The sequence below is a fragment of the Pituophis catenifer genome, unplaced genomic scaffold (genome assembly GCF_029215685.1).
Source record: "Pituophis catenifer annectens isolate HBS135680 unplaced genomic scaffold, rPitCat1.0.hap2 SCAF_7, whole genome shotgun sequence".
Classification (NCBI taxonomy): Eukaryota; Metazoa; Chordata; class Lepidosauria; order Squamata; family Colubridae; genus Pituophis; species Pituophis catenifer.
Window position 1 is genome coordinate 73287969 of NW_027256887.1, and position 15126 is coordinate 73303094.

General features: G+C 40.9%; 1 protein-coding gene across 1 annotated transcript in view; it reads left to right on the top strand.

The window, feature by feature from the left end:
• SLC13A4 (solute carrier family 13 member 4) overlaps window positions 1-9342 on the top strand; it is a 51399-nt gene extending 42057 nt beyond the window's left edge. The window contains exons 12-16 of the mRNA XM_070946823.1: window positions 1292-1389; window positions 2915-3045; window positions 5653-5814; window positions 8457-8594; window positions 9202-9342. Of these exons, the coding sequence (XP_070802924.1) occupies window positions 1292-1389; window positions 2915-3045; window positions 5653-5814; window positions 8457-8594; window positions 9202-9342 (670 nt within the window). The remainder of the gene's footprint in view (window positions 1-1291; window positions 1390-2914; window positions 3046-5652; window positions 5815-8456; window positions 8595-9201) is intronic.
• The last annotated feature ends 5784 nt before the right edge of the window (window positions 9343-15126 follow it).

Genomic DNA, 15126 nt, shown 5'->3' on the forward strand with positions numbered 1-15126 from the left:
TGACGGTTGCTGCGTCCCGAGAAAACGTGATCACCTTTTGTGAGTTTCTCACAAGCAAAGTCAGTGGGGAAGCCAGATTCAATTAATAACCATGTTACTAATTTAACAAACCACAGGGATTCACTTAACAGCTGTGGCAAGAAAGGTCGTAAAATGGGGTAAAATTCACTTAACAACTGTGTCACTTACCAACAAAAATGTTGGGATCAATTGTGGTCATATGTCAAGGACCAGCTATACTGTTATAAACCTTGGATCTTCTTGTTTATTTCTCCACCTTTGAATGAGAAAATCAACAGCAGCACAAGTTAGGAATTTCCTGGAAGAATCATACTAAGCTGAATGTGTCTTCCACCAGATTTTGGGGGTAATTAAGTTACCATCTCTACTACTACATATTCTTTGAAAGATCTGTAGTCTGCTTCTAGAAGCCACCATCCACACTTTCTCATTGGTTGTGGAGGCAATAATACAGAACAATATCAGTATTCCTCCACTTACCTTATCTGTTTTCTTGTTCCTTAAATAATTTCTGTACCATGCAAGATAAAATTGCCTGAGTCGGTAAATATTACAGAACGTTCTTGCAAATCTTTGCACACAGTGCTAAAACATAGTTTGACTAGGTTGTGTTACAATGAGGATCCAGGCATTATAGCATGAAATTATGTGAAAACCAGGATGCCATGGCTTGTTTCACAAACCATGATTCGTAAAATAAATTACCCGTATTTTTCAGAGTATAAGACGCACCTTTTTCCCCCAAAAAAGAGGGTGAAAATCTGGGTGTGTCTTATACTCCGAATGTAGCCCCGCCCAGCTTCTCAAACTGAGGTTTCAGAGGCTGAAAAAAGCATCAGAAACAAAGCTTCAGAAAAGAAGTCCCCAAACAGAACTTCAGAGGCTTTTTTTCTGAAGCTCTGTTTCAGAGCTTTCAGAGGCAGGAAAAAAAGTTTTTTCTGAAATGGAGTTTCAGAAGTTTCAGAGGCAGAAAAAAAAGCAAAAAAGGCACAGAGCTCACAACCAAGGAACCTGTTGCTAAAATTCACCTCTGGGAACAGCTGATTGGGGGTATTCCGGGAGGCTGATCCACCGGCCAATCAGCTTTTTTCTTATTTTCCTCCCCCAAAAACTAAGGTGAGTCTTATACTCCGGTGCGTCTTATACTCTGAAAAATACGGTACATGTGCATGGAGCCAGTAAGGGAAAAAAAAGGACATGCGTCAGAAAATGAATCTATCTGCTTATTATAACCAGTGTCTGTTGTAAAACTGTTTCATGGTTTTCCTAGGAAAGGCTATCGGACAGATGCCACTGTGTCTGTTTTCCTTGGTTTTCTCCTCTTTTTGATTCCAGCAAAGAAGCCATGCTTTGGGAAAAAGGCGAAAGGTATGAAGGCTTATATATGGAGCAACGTTTGACATTGTTTTATTTCAGTTGGTGTTGGTATACAAAACTCAGTTCACATATTCACATCACAATTGTTGGTCACCATTATACCGTTATTTCCCAGATAGTCTCCTTAGGGTGGATGTTTATTTGGACAGCAGACCAAATTACAATTTGCCATAGGCCAGGAATTATAGATATTCTGATTGATTTTAGCTTACGAGTGCTAAGGGCAAAAAGCAGGATGAGGAAACTGCAGCTTTCACACAGCTATTTTAATTCTGACCTACTGGTCTATGACCACAATAGATTGAATTGAATTGCCAGATCTAAATATTTGTTCTGCCCCAGCTACGGACTCCAAAGAACGCAGCACACACAAAGTCTGTTCAAATCTTAGTGCTATGACAGTGATGGGACCTGAAGCATGTCAAACCCGTCAGGTCTTATAATATATCTAGAAGGTACCAAGTTACTAAATAAACCAGTTTTTTACAACAACGGCTGTTAATTAACTGCTTAACTGCATTAACAGCCGCCAAGAATTCAAAGAATAATACTGAAAGCTTACTGTGGTTGGCAGAATGCCCAGAAGCAATTTGCAGGAAGCTGATAAGATAATCGAGACAAGACATGAAGGTATGTGAACGAAGTTGTTCCCTGCAAATTGCTTCAGTCGGCGTTCCTCGTTAAATAGGCTAAGGGAGTGGCCAATTAGCCCCAAGCCTTACTCTTGAGGAGACCTCCTCTTGAGGAGCCACTCCTGCCTTTTGGCAGCTCTGTGCACCCGTGCATCGAGAAGAGACTCCTCCTCTTTGTCCTCTTCACTTAAGGGAGCTTCTGGAGGTTCTGAAGGCCCTGGCTGAATCCCCGCCTCTGGCACCACATCTTCTCCAGCCTCCCCATTATCTGACTCAAGTGCCAGCTGCCCAGGCTGCTGGCGCAGCACCACACCAGCCTCCTCACTGTCTGAATCAGCTACTAGCTGTACAAGCCGCTGACGGGCCACAACAATATTAGCAATCAGCACCCCAAACATCATGGCCTTGTGTGACAGAAACCTCTTTTTTTTTTCAATCTATTACTTTAGACTACATTTGCTTAGCCTGATACCTTCCGGTTACATTGGTTTTATTCATCTAATATCTCTAATAGGCGCCAGATTTTACCTTAGACATTGCCGCTTTCCATATTCTGCTGAGAAAGTATTTCTTTGTAGAAGTCTGTAGAGATTCTCAGTCATCCAGGACCCAAAGGTGCTTTTTTCAGGAGGCAACAGGACTTTCTTGTTTTTTTTTTTCTTTTGAAGACGTTTCACTTCTCATCCAAGAAGCTTCTTCAGCTCTGATAGGATAGTGGACAATGGCAGGATGAGAAGCGAAACGCCTTCAAAAGTAAAAAAACCCAAGAAAGCCCAGTGGCCTCCTGAAAAAAACGCCTTTGGGATATTTCTTCTTAGACAGTGCAATTACTATCTGTCAAAAAGAATCTATAAACAAAGCAAGTGTATTTTATTTTGTCATAGGTCAAGTTAATAAGTCAACGGATGTTAACTCAGGAGAGTCCATAATCACCTGGAAGGACTTTGAGAAAACAATGCCGTGGGAGATAGTAGTTCTGGTTGGAGGAGGTTACGCTTTAGCCGCTGGATGCAAGGTAAGATAGTTAACTTCAGGATATTCACCCATTGTAATACTCTATGTCAGTGTTTTTCTCAATCTTGGCAGCTTGAAGATGTGTGGACTTCAAGTCCCAGAATTCCCCAGCCAACCAGAATTCTGGGGGTTAAAGGCCACACATTTTCAAGCTACCAAGGTTAAGACACACTGCTCGGTGTGATGACGGGTTACATTGCTTACAAAACTAAAATGCTTCCAGTGTGAGGGACTTTTTCCCTTTCGGTAGCTTCATTCCTTGATGCATGGTGAAAGCAAGTTAATAAGGTGAAAGCCTAATCCAAAAGAGGGTGTAACATTAACAGAATGGGAACATGTAACAGTAACAGAGTGGGAAGGGACCTTGGAGGTCATCTAGTCCAGCCCCCTGCTCACGCAGGAGACCTATACTAGGGATCCACCCACTTCTCCTTATCAATTCAATTTTTCCCTTTCCATATTCTTTGCCCAGTGACCACCAGAGAATGGAATCCATCCAGGGATCTGAAATAATCACATGCAAAAAGCTTTTGAAATGAGACAGGAGACTACAACAGGTCACTCATAGATCTGAATTCTTTATTACTCCACTATTTTTCCTTTTCCCTGTTGACTTTCCCTATATATATATATTTCCATAGATAGATAGATAGATAGATAGATAGATAGATAGATAGATAGATATAGATAGATAGATATATCTTTGTTTTCCAAATATTCCAAAAAATAGACTAACTATTTGCTCTGATTCTCTGCTCTGAAGCTGATTCTTTTAAAGTTTGCAGTTTTAATGACAGCTTGGGCCAACTAGTACCGTTATTCTTCGACTTACAACCATTCGTTTAGTGACCATTCAAAGCGAATGGCACTGAAAAAAGTGACTTATGACCAATTTTCACATGATTGTTGCAGCATCTCCATTGTCACCTGATCAAAATTCAGATGCTTGGCAATGGTTTATATTTATGATGGTTGCAATCAGGGGAGGTATTCAGCCAGTTCAGACCAGTAGTGGTGACCTGCAGGTGGGGTGGCCCCGCCCCCCCTCATCTGCCTGGGCACAATCCTGACCTATATCGCTGTGTTTTGATGTCGCACCAGTAGTGGGTTTCAAATGTTTTACTACCAGTTCTGTGGGTGTGGCTTGGTGGGTGTGGCATGGCTTGGTGGGCGTGGCTTGGTGGGCGTGGCATGGCTTGGTGGGCGTGGCTTGGTGGGCATGGCAGGGGAAGGATACTGTAAAATCTCCATTCCCATCCCACTCCAGGGGAAGGATACTGCAAAATCTCCATTTCCTCCCGATCAGCTGGGACTCGGGAGACAGAGAATAGATGGGGGCGGGGCCAGTCAGAATTTTTACTACTGGTTCTCTGAACTACTCAAAATTTCCACTACCGGTTCTCCAGAACTGGTCAGAACCTGCTGAAACCCACCACTGTGTCTCACGTATGTGCGGACGGCACACACGAGCGAATTGCTATGTTTTGTGACAGCACACGCATGTGCGCTCACATTTCCGGTATTGGGCGAACTGGTTGCTACAGTATGTGAATCCCACCTCTGGTTGCAATATCCCGGCATCATGTGATCACCGTTTGCGAAGCTCTGATCAACAAAGTCAATGGGGAAGCCAGATTCACTTAACAACCATGTAACTAACTTAACAAGTGCAGCGATTCAATTAATGACTGTGGCAAGAAAGGTTTTAAGATGGGACAAAACTCACAAGTGTCTCGCTTAGCAATAGACATTTTGGAAGTCAATTATGGTCGTACGTTGCGGGCTTACCTGTAATGGAAAGTGTTGGGACCTGGAGGAATTAAAATAGCTGCATTATTAACATTTATCCTTACCGCTAACTAATCTGCCTGCCGGATTTCCACTGATAAACATACTTTTGAAAAATATGCAATAGAGACAGAATTCATCTCTTTTATTTGAAAGGATGCTTGTGATTGTGATTGTGACTGTAGTTTGTTCTTTGTCTTCGGATGAGTTTGGACTGTGGGGAAAGCTGCTTATTTTATGTTTTCTAGTAAGAAATGGTGCTATCATTTCCTATTAAGCACAATTCTTCCCAGTCACTGGTGAACCCTTCTTCCCTATGATTGCTTACCCCATCTCCTTTCTCAATTGCTTCTCTTTAACAATAGCAATAGCACTTAGACTTATATACCGCTTCATAGTGCTTTACAGCACTAAAGTCGGCATATTGTCCCTAACAAACTGGGTTCTCATTTTACCGTCCTCATTTTATCAGAAGGATGGAATGCTGAGTCGATCTTGAGCCAGTCAGGATCGAACTCCTGGCAGTGGGCAGAGTTAGCCTGCAATACTGCATACTAACCGCTGCGCTACGATGGAGAGATAAAGCAGACAGAAACATGTTTGATTCACTTCCTCATAAAGTCTTTCCTAGACTTCTTTTTAACAGAATCTCAAGGGAAGACAATAAATGAGGGTAGATGCTCATCTACCTAACTGCCAATATGTGGAAGCATTAAAACCACTTTTTTATTCCTTCAGAACTGGGGTTAATGCTTGGAACAGCTACCACAAGAACTAGAATCTGTTTGTTTTTCCTACCTATCTTTTCTTTGACCCTCAGACCTCTGGACTTTCGACATGGATTGGGAGGCAAATGTTATCTCTGAGTAGCCTTCCATCCTGGGCTGTCAGTCTGCTGGCCTGCCTCCTGGTGTCCATTGTAACGGAGTTTGTTAGCAATCCTGCAACCATAACAATCTTCCTCCCAATTCTATGTGGCATGGTGAGTACCGATTAGGATTTGTTAAAACAAGGTTAGGCAATCCTTTAAAGATAAGGGGCGCATTTCCAGCTGGAGAGGGCAGTTTTCTTTTTCACATGGACTAGTCACAAGATACATAGACATCAGAAAGTAAACAGACAAGGTTATTGCAGTGGTGAAATGTACAATTTGTTACTACCAGTTCTGTGGGCGTGGCTTGGTGTGGGGGGGTAATGTGACTGGGTGGGCGTGGCCATTTTTTTTTCTTTTAAAACAATTTTTTCTACAAACTCTTCGACCTTTTAAAAGCTTCTGACGATCCCTGCTGAGCCACACGATCATCAGAGGCCTTTTTTAAAATTTTAAAAACATTTTTTCGGCCGAAGAGGTTGCAGAAAAAATGCTTTTAAATTTTTTTTTAAAAAGCCTCTGATGATTATGCGGCTCAGCTGTGCATGGGGGGAGCAGGGATTTTTGCTACCGGTTCTCCGAACCACCCGCCACCATCGCTATAGGATCGGGCAATCCGGTTCAAACCGGGAGCATTTCACCACTGAGTTATTCCCACTACCCCTCCTGCCTTCCCAGAATAATTTATATTACCAAGTTTACCTTGGTTACCAATAGAGGAGAATATTTGTAGCTCAGAATTGAATTGAGGGGTCCTTGGTGCTCTCTGAGCTTGGTTGTTATTTATTTATTTATTCATGAAAAATTATATAGCTGACGACTTCCTCACAGTGACTCTAGGCAGCTTACAGATAATAAAAACATGCTATAGAAAAAATAAAAGTAATAAAAAGTAAAAAATAATGACCCCCTAACCCCCCCCTTAGAGGGACGCGGTGGCTCAGTGGCTAAGATGCTGAGCTTGTTGATTGAAAGGTCAGCAGTTCAGCGGTTTGAATCCCTAGTGCCGCGTAATGGGGTGAGCTCCCGTTACTTGTCCCAGCCTCTGCCAACCTAGACATTCAAAAGCATGTAAAAAATACAAGTAGAAAAATAGGGACCACCTTTGGTGGGAAGGTAACAGCCTTCTGTGCGTCTTTGGCATTTAGTCATGCCGGCCACATGACCATGGAGATGTCTTCGAACAGCACTGGCTCTTCGACTTTGAAACAGAGATGAGCACCTCCCCCTAGAGTCAGGAAGGACTAGCAAATATAAAGTAAATACTCAAATCCCACCCCACTCTGGGTTCCCCAGGAAAACCATGTTTTGAGGGCCTTGTGAAAAAGTGTCAGAGTGGGGGCCATTTCTGGAGGAATAATGTTCCAGAGGGAGGGAGCCACCACAGAGAGCCTTCTTCTGGGTCCTGCCAGATGTATCTCCTTAAGGGATGGGATCCACAACATTCCTTGCCTCCCCACTCTACAGAGAAACTCTACAGAGAAGGCCCTTGATATCTACAGACAATTCAAAAGAGACAATCAAGTTCAAAAGGAAACAAAAAAAAAATCCAAAACATCTCCTCACCAGCAATCAACACTCAGATCAGCATAGATTAACTCCAAGATTAACATCAGACCAACAACCAAGAAGTAAGCAATATTGCAATTAAGGAACTGCTAAACAAGCTAACCGTAAACAGCCCCACCCAAGAACAACCAAAACCATTCCCACCAACACTGACAAGACAATCCACCAGAACAGGGTTCTCAAACTCGCAGCCCGCAGGCCAGATGCATCACATGCTGCCCACGCCCACGCCCAGTTTAGCGAAGAGGGGTAAAGTCATGAAATGTCATGTGATGATACCATGATGACGCGAGTTTGACACCCCTGCACTAGAATATAAAAATGAGAGCAAACCCCACTCCCACCTAGCATTGATGATGTTACCTAGTTTGGGTAATGAAATGTTTGCAAAAAAAACAGTTAAGCTGAGAGAGCATCAAGAACTTCTTATTACTCTGGCCAGTTTTTCTGAGGCAGTAAGGGCATATCTACACAAAGCAGTGGACTGTCACCGTTTTCCTGTTTGGAAGAATGTGTTGTAATCTCTACAAGAACCGAAAGCATTATTGTTGATGTACTTGATGCTAAAAGGCAGTATACCACTTTCTCATTTAATGCTCAATAAAAAGCATAAAAAAGAAAATTAAAGTCATCTGAGATAGGAAGTCCAAGATGCCACCAAAGAAGGAGAAAAATGGTGTCACAATCCTGTTGCTATCATCTCATCAATGCTGTAATTTATATACTTGCATCAAACCTAGGAACACAAGTACACAATGGGGACATTTGTGTGATGGCATCTCTGTAAAGTCATTGTCACTTTAGCAGCATTGCAGTTTGCAGAGATAATGCAAGAACCATGTTGCCTATTACTTATCAAGGTAGAAAATCTAGGTAGGAGACAAGCCAAGCCTATAGCCAATCTTGGATGCTAAAATACATGACAATTGGTTATAGTTGGTAGACCTCTTTCTTATATTGTCTACATGAATTCTCATTTGAATACACATAGATTTCAATTTTATCAGTGCAGTATATTTATCCAATGTCTTGCACTCTACGTTTATGCTTGAAAGAAAATGTGAATCCAGATAATCTGTATGTTAGTCTAATACTAAGCCAGGACCCTAGATCTAATAATATTGTTTCTCCAGTTTTGTTATGCATATTACCAAAAGAATTAGTCTTCCTCCTTCTCTTTATAGTCTGAAAGCCTCCAAATCAACCCACTATACACCCTGATCCCTGTCACTATGTGCATCTCTTTTGCGGTAATGCTACCAGTAGGCAATCCTCCAAATGCCATTGTCTTCACTTATGGGCACTGTCAAATCAAAGATATGGTATGTATTAAGCATCCACAATTAAATCAAATAAATTTCAAAAACAATGAAGCACTACAATGAATGTTGCAATGTGGTCACCGTAGATATACATTATTTGTAATGTACAAATGATATTCAAGATAGGTTTGAAATTGTGGTTTCCATCACCACTATTATTGCCACTAGCCCAACTCTCAAAGAATGGTGTCAAAAATGCTATAAAGGCAAAAATAGTTGAGAAAAAGTCTTGATTAGAATTAAGGAAATCTCAGACAGAAAATACAGATTAGTGCTTCTCAACCTTGGCAACTTTAAGACTTTATGTATCCATAACATTTTAAAAATGCCAAGGTTGAAAACACTGACATAGATAGATCAGAGACAGAGCTCGAGTTATTTCAACCCAGTTAGTGCCTTGTTGGCTGTAGTTTGGCAAAGTGAACATGAGGACACATCTGGAAATAGAAGGAAATGATTTAATCCAATTAAGTAGCTGATCTATATGCTCCCTGGATTTGGTCTATGAAAAAAAAAATGTCAGAAGCTATCCAGATCTGCTGTGCTTGAACTGTAAACCCTTATTCAAACTGATACTCATTATTTTGGTTTTTCTTTTTATTTGTAGATCAAAGCTGGCTTTGGTGTCAATATCATTGGATTAGTGATTGTTACATTGGCCATAAATACTTGGGGAATTAGACTCTTTCAACTGGACATATTTCCTGATTGGGCCCAAGCCAGTAATAATATTACTGGCCCATCATAGACAACATTGGCAAAATTTGCCAAATCCCAGAAAGTGGACCAACATGATTGTACATATATGTTAAAAAGGAGACTTGACTATATATTATGCCAGGAACGGGAATAAAATAAGGTATAACTTAATTGAAGTTCTCTCAAATATTACATCTAGGTATTAAATGAAAACTGGGGGGGGGATTCCATTTTTATTTGATGGGATGTATGAAGCTCACGGTACTCTAGTGTAAAATTAAAGATTAAGGGTTAGCTTTGTAAATGTTTGTGCAGAAAGCTGTACATAGAAGCTACTTTATAAGAATTCTTATAAAGGATCCTTAACATTATTTTGATGGTCTCGGTGGAAATGCGGGCTCTATTCATATTCATAGCATAAAGCCATCCTATACATACAGTCTCTTGAGTCTCTAAACTTTTATTTTTAAATGTTTAAATTGGATGTTCTACTATTCAGTAAATGCTGCCTTGCTCGTGTTGCTTTTCTACTGTTCCCTCTCCATCTCTCTCCCTTATTTATTTTCTTTTGCTAAGTTTGATTAAGAAAGCCAGTTTGGTTTAATACTTAAGGCATCAGGATAGAAATCAGGAGACTGTGAGTTCTAGTCCTACCTTACATATAAAGCCAACTGGGTGCCTTAGCCCATTTATTCCCACTGAGCCTTAGGAAATAAGCAATGTTGTTTCCAAACCATTTCCAAAATCTGGCCAAGAAAACTGCATCAACTTGTCCAGGCAATTGCCAGTAATCAACACTGACTTGAAAGCACACCAAAAAATGTCCAACATAACGTACTTGAAGAAAACTCCACAAAAACTACTGGATAAATGTCAGGGGTGAAATCTACTTACCTTCCTTACCGGTTCAGAAGTGCATTCACCACATGTGCATGCATGTTTCCTGGTTAAAACCAGGAAGTAATGACACCCGGGCAGCTATCGCTACTGGATCACCGAACCACAGGGAAAAATCGCTACCGGATTGGGCGATCCGGTCTGATCCGGGAGCATTTCACCCCTGATAGATATCCTTTCTGTTTGATTAGGGGTGTCAAACTCAATTTCCTTGAGAACCACATCAGGGGTACCAGGGGGCCGTGGCCAGGGGGTGGCCAGCTTGACGTCACTAGTTGAGGCTCCATTTTTGGCTGCAACGGCCTCCTGCAGCTCTCTGCCAGTGAAAAAGGAGGCCATGGATCCCACACGCGGCCTCCCTGAGCTCTGTTTTCACTGGCAGAGGGCTGCAGGAGACCGTCATGGCCGAAAACGGAGCCCAGCCTGCCCAAGCTCCATTTTTGCTGGCAGAGGCACTGCAGGCCGGTCCTTCGCTGTTTCTAGGGCAGCCCCATGGGCCAGATCTAAGCACCCCGCGGCCCAGATCCAGCCTGAAGGCCTTGAGTTTGACACCCCTGTGTTTGATAATGTGTTTTTGTATTGCACTATTATCATTATCAAACAATTAAACATTTTATAAAAATAAACTAACTCATTTTAATGATTTTTTTTCTCTTACTGAAAACATTTGCTTGGTTTCTAATTTAATCCATATACAGAGGTCTCCCTGAATTACTTTTGCAATGATAAAACTGCTTCAGAATTGCAATTTGGAAGGAGGGGGGGAATAGGAATCTTTCCTGGGCTAAAATATGCCACTGATAAGTGTAAGAAGGATTTTAAAGCATCTGCATTTATGGTTAGCTGTAAATACAAGCACTTAAATTCCTTAATCCTCATTTAGCTCTGAGAAATAGCTTGAAGAGAAGGAGGCATTGTTAGCACTGGCCTCAATTTAAGAATCTAGAATAACTTTCAGAGAACTCCTAATAAAAGCAGATGTCCTGCAGTTTTACCTTTCCATGGAATTCTGCATACAGTTTAGCACAAGAACAGGGGGAAACTGTTGTGCAGAAAATTATTGTCCAAAGTACCAGAGGGCAAGAAAAGAAACAATGGTTGAAAATTAATCAAAGAAAGAAGCAACCTGGAATTAAGGAGAAACTTCCTAACAGTGAAGACAATTAACCAGTGGAACAGCTGGCCTTCACAAATCATGGGCCCTCCATCACTGGAGGTTTTTAAGAAGATTCTAGACAGTCACTTATCTGAAATAGTATAGGGTCTCCTGCTTGAGCAGGGGGCTGGACTAGAAGACCTCCAAGGTCCCTTCCAGCTGATTCATTCTAAATCTAAATGATGCCCCATGAAGAAACCTTTCAGGGTAACAAGGCTTCAGAAAGATTGTGGCTGCCTCATGGAAACACTTTTTGCTGGAAGTATTGTTTTTACTTGCTGGAATTGCAGATTCACACAAATATGCCAGGGTGACTTTGCTGAGTTCCGGAAGGATCAGGCATGTTCCCCTTGAAAGATCCTGTGACGGGACAGCTCAGATTCCTACAGATTTATTCTGCAACTAAGTGCCTTCACAATAGACTTACTATTTTCATAATGCTTCTGTATTCTTATCCTATTACAGATGATACATAACTTGTAATAATTATATCCTGATTGCCTTTGTTATGTTTTTTTTTCCCCATTAAGAAAAGTAATAACCATCTTTTGTTTCCCATTGCAAATGTTTCTGTTGCAGAAATTGCTTGGTAATAAAGCAAAGTCTAAAAACTGTTAATATTCTTGTGGTATGTAGAAATTGTAATGGGGATGTCCAAACATATTTTCCCCTTTCTCTTTTTTGTCTGCTTGTTTTTTTAAGGTAGCCACACTCTTCCTACGAGGAACAGAATGGCAAAAGGCTTTTTCTCTAGGGATATGAGGGTTATCTGATTACATCTGTCGCCAGTCTGACTGATAGGTTTAATTTGGCTGGCTAAGCAAAGGTCCTTTTACACTCCTAGGTGTTTCCACCAGAAGGAGGACGATCCCCATATAGGTGGCAAAGGTAAAGGTAAAGGTTCCCCTCGCACATATGTGCTAGTTGTTCCTGACTCTAGGGGATGGTGCTCATCTCCGTTTCTAAGCCGAAGAGCCAGTGCTGTCCAAAGACATCTCTGTGATCATGTGGCCGGCATGACTAAACGCCAAAGGCGCACAGAATGCTGTTACCTTCCCACCAAAGATGGTCCCTATTTTTCTACTTGCATTTTTTACATGCTTTCGAACTGCTAGGTTGGCAGAAGCTGTGACAAATAACAAGAGCTTACCCCATTATGCGGCGCTAGGGTTTCGAACTGCTGAACTGCTGACTTTTCGATCGACAAGCTCAGCATCTTAGCCCCTGAACCATCACTTCCCTCAGATAGGTGGCAAAACCCACCTATAAATAAATGATTTTATTTTGCACAATAAAGTTACAAAACTCATGTGAGAAACCTTTGTCCAGATCAAAACATCCATTTTGCCCTTAAAAATAAATTTTCTCTCACCATGAAAAAAAAGAAAAGGATACCATTTCTCAACCCTTTCTTTCTTTCTTGTCACCAAACAATTTCCCTACAACCTTCAAAGTTGAAATTTGCCCTGAGTCTTCAGAGAGGGGCGGCATATAAATTGAATTAATTAAACTAAATTAAATTAAATCTGTAACTATAAAAAGTGTCCTACCCCCACCAAAAGTTGATTGCCAGCTTTTCTGATAGAACCTTCCACATGGACTTCAGTGGCTTCTGCTGAACAATAGGTATTATTTAGTATATTAATTAAATGTATATCAGTATCTTCCAGGTATAGATCTGAGGGGCTCATTGAAACTCATAAAAGTATATTTGACTCTTTACTGCAGTAACACCTGAGCTAGTATCTGTAATTACTTCAGTGGTGGGTTTCAAATTTTTTTACTACCGGTTCTGTGGGTGTGGCTTGGTGGCCATGGCTTGGTGGCCGTGGGGAAGCCACCAGGGCCACCAGGGGAAGGATACTGTAAAATCTCCATTCCCTCACCAATCCAGGGGAAGGTTACTGCAAAATCCCCATTTCCTCCTGATAAGGTGGGACTTGGGAGGCAGAGAATAGATGGGGGCGGGGCCAATCAGAGGTGGTATTTACCGGTTCTCCAAACTACTCAAAATTTCGCCTACCAGTTCTCCAGAACTGGTCAGAACCTGCTGAAACCCACCTCTGAATTGCTCCTCACATAACTCCCAACAACATGACCATCTGCTGCAATGTTTGGAAGATTGGCCAAATGTTGGCAAGATACAAATTCAGATCCCCATCAGCCATGCATTTCTTTAGATGAATTGTGCAAGCCTCTGGTTTTCAAGGTCATTTCTTGTAAAGATTTGGTAATTTGAAGGAAAAGGAGGAAGAGGCAAGAAATCTGCATCACACATAATAGGGCATGGCTAGATATAACATAGGATCCATTCTTTTTTCAACTTTCTCCAGTGACAACAGGTACAAGTAAATTTGACAAACTTTGCCCATCCTTACACCCTGGTTATTTTATTTATTATTATTTTGTCGCATTTCTATGCCGCACAACTCCCAAGGGACTCTGGGCGGCTTACAACAAAGAATAAAACAATGCGAACAATCCCATAAAAAATGTTTAAAAGAAAAACATTAAAACATTAAAAACTTTAAAAACGTTAAAACACATGCACTCCAATTCGTGGCCGGGTCTCACAAGATCATTATAACAAGATCAACGGCCCCAGGCCTGCCGGAAGAGCCAGGTCTTCACCGCTTTGCGGAAGGCCAATAGGGTGGGGGTGGTCCGGACCTCAGGAAGTAATTGGTTCCAGAGAGCCGGGGCAGCCACAGAGAAGGCCCTCCCCCACAGGCCCGCCAGCCGACATTGTTTAGCTGATGGGACCCGGAGGAGACCGACTCTGTGGGATCTTACCGGTCGCTGGGAGCTATGTGGTAGAACGCGGTCTCGAAGAGGCGGTTATGTATTTGATTTGCTTGATATAGGAAAGAACTTGAAAAAATCATGACTCCCATCAAATCTAATTTATGAATGAATCTAAAGTATATGTGTGTTGTTGGGCTGTAGAGTTTCCACAACATTCTCTAACATGAAAAGGCTGTTCATTCTCTAATAATGAGAATTTTTTAAAAATGTTAACTTTACTAAAGACCTGAATGTAGGCAAAGAATATCACTAATTTCTTTTAACTGCAAACGTATATCCTATTTAAAATTTCCTTCACTATAGATAAAAAATGGGTCAGGGCTGAGAAAAATAATACTACTGGTAACATTATTATGGCCTGTCCTTTATCCCAAAATGAGAACTAATCAGAGTAATAACAATAGTTAAACAACAGCAACAAAACAACTCCCCTGCTAAACTGAGTGATATGGAAGCCAGTGGTGTATCCTTTTCAACACATGTATTCAATATAGACTTGGTTAGTATTTCCTTTATTATGTCCATCATAAATTGAAATAATAAATGATGCACAGACCCAGCCAATTTAACAAAATATGATTAAGCAGAACATTGTTCAGGATATTGTATAAACCCAGTCATCATACACAGCAAGAGCTGTATTACATATTACTTGGAAATAATAGAAAAGAAAAAAATAAATACCTTATGCTTATTAAAATGAGTGATTAGAAATAAATAAGCTTCATAATGGAAACAATTTGCAAATAAAAAAGGAACAAAATAAAACTTTCTTGCGTAATTAGGACACTTGATTCGATTACTGAAAAATTATATGGATAGATACCAGTTTAAATTTCCCAAATTAAAATTTGGTAGACAAGACTATAGCAACAGATGCATACACAAATGCCAATATTTGTGTCCACATATATTAACTCTTATAAGGAAAATCTTTTTTTTCTTTTTTTTTCTTTTTTTTCTTTTTTTTTTCTT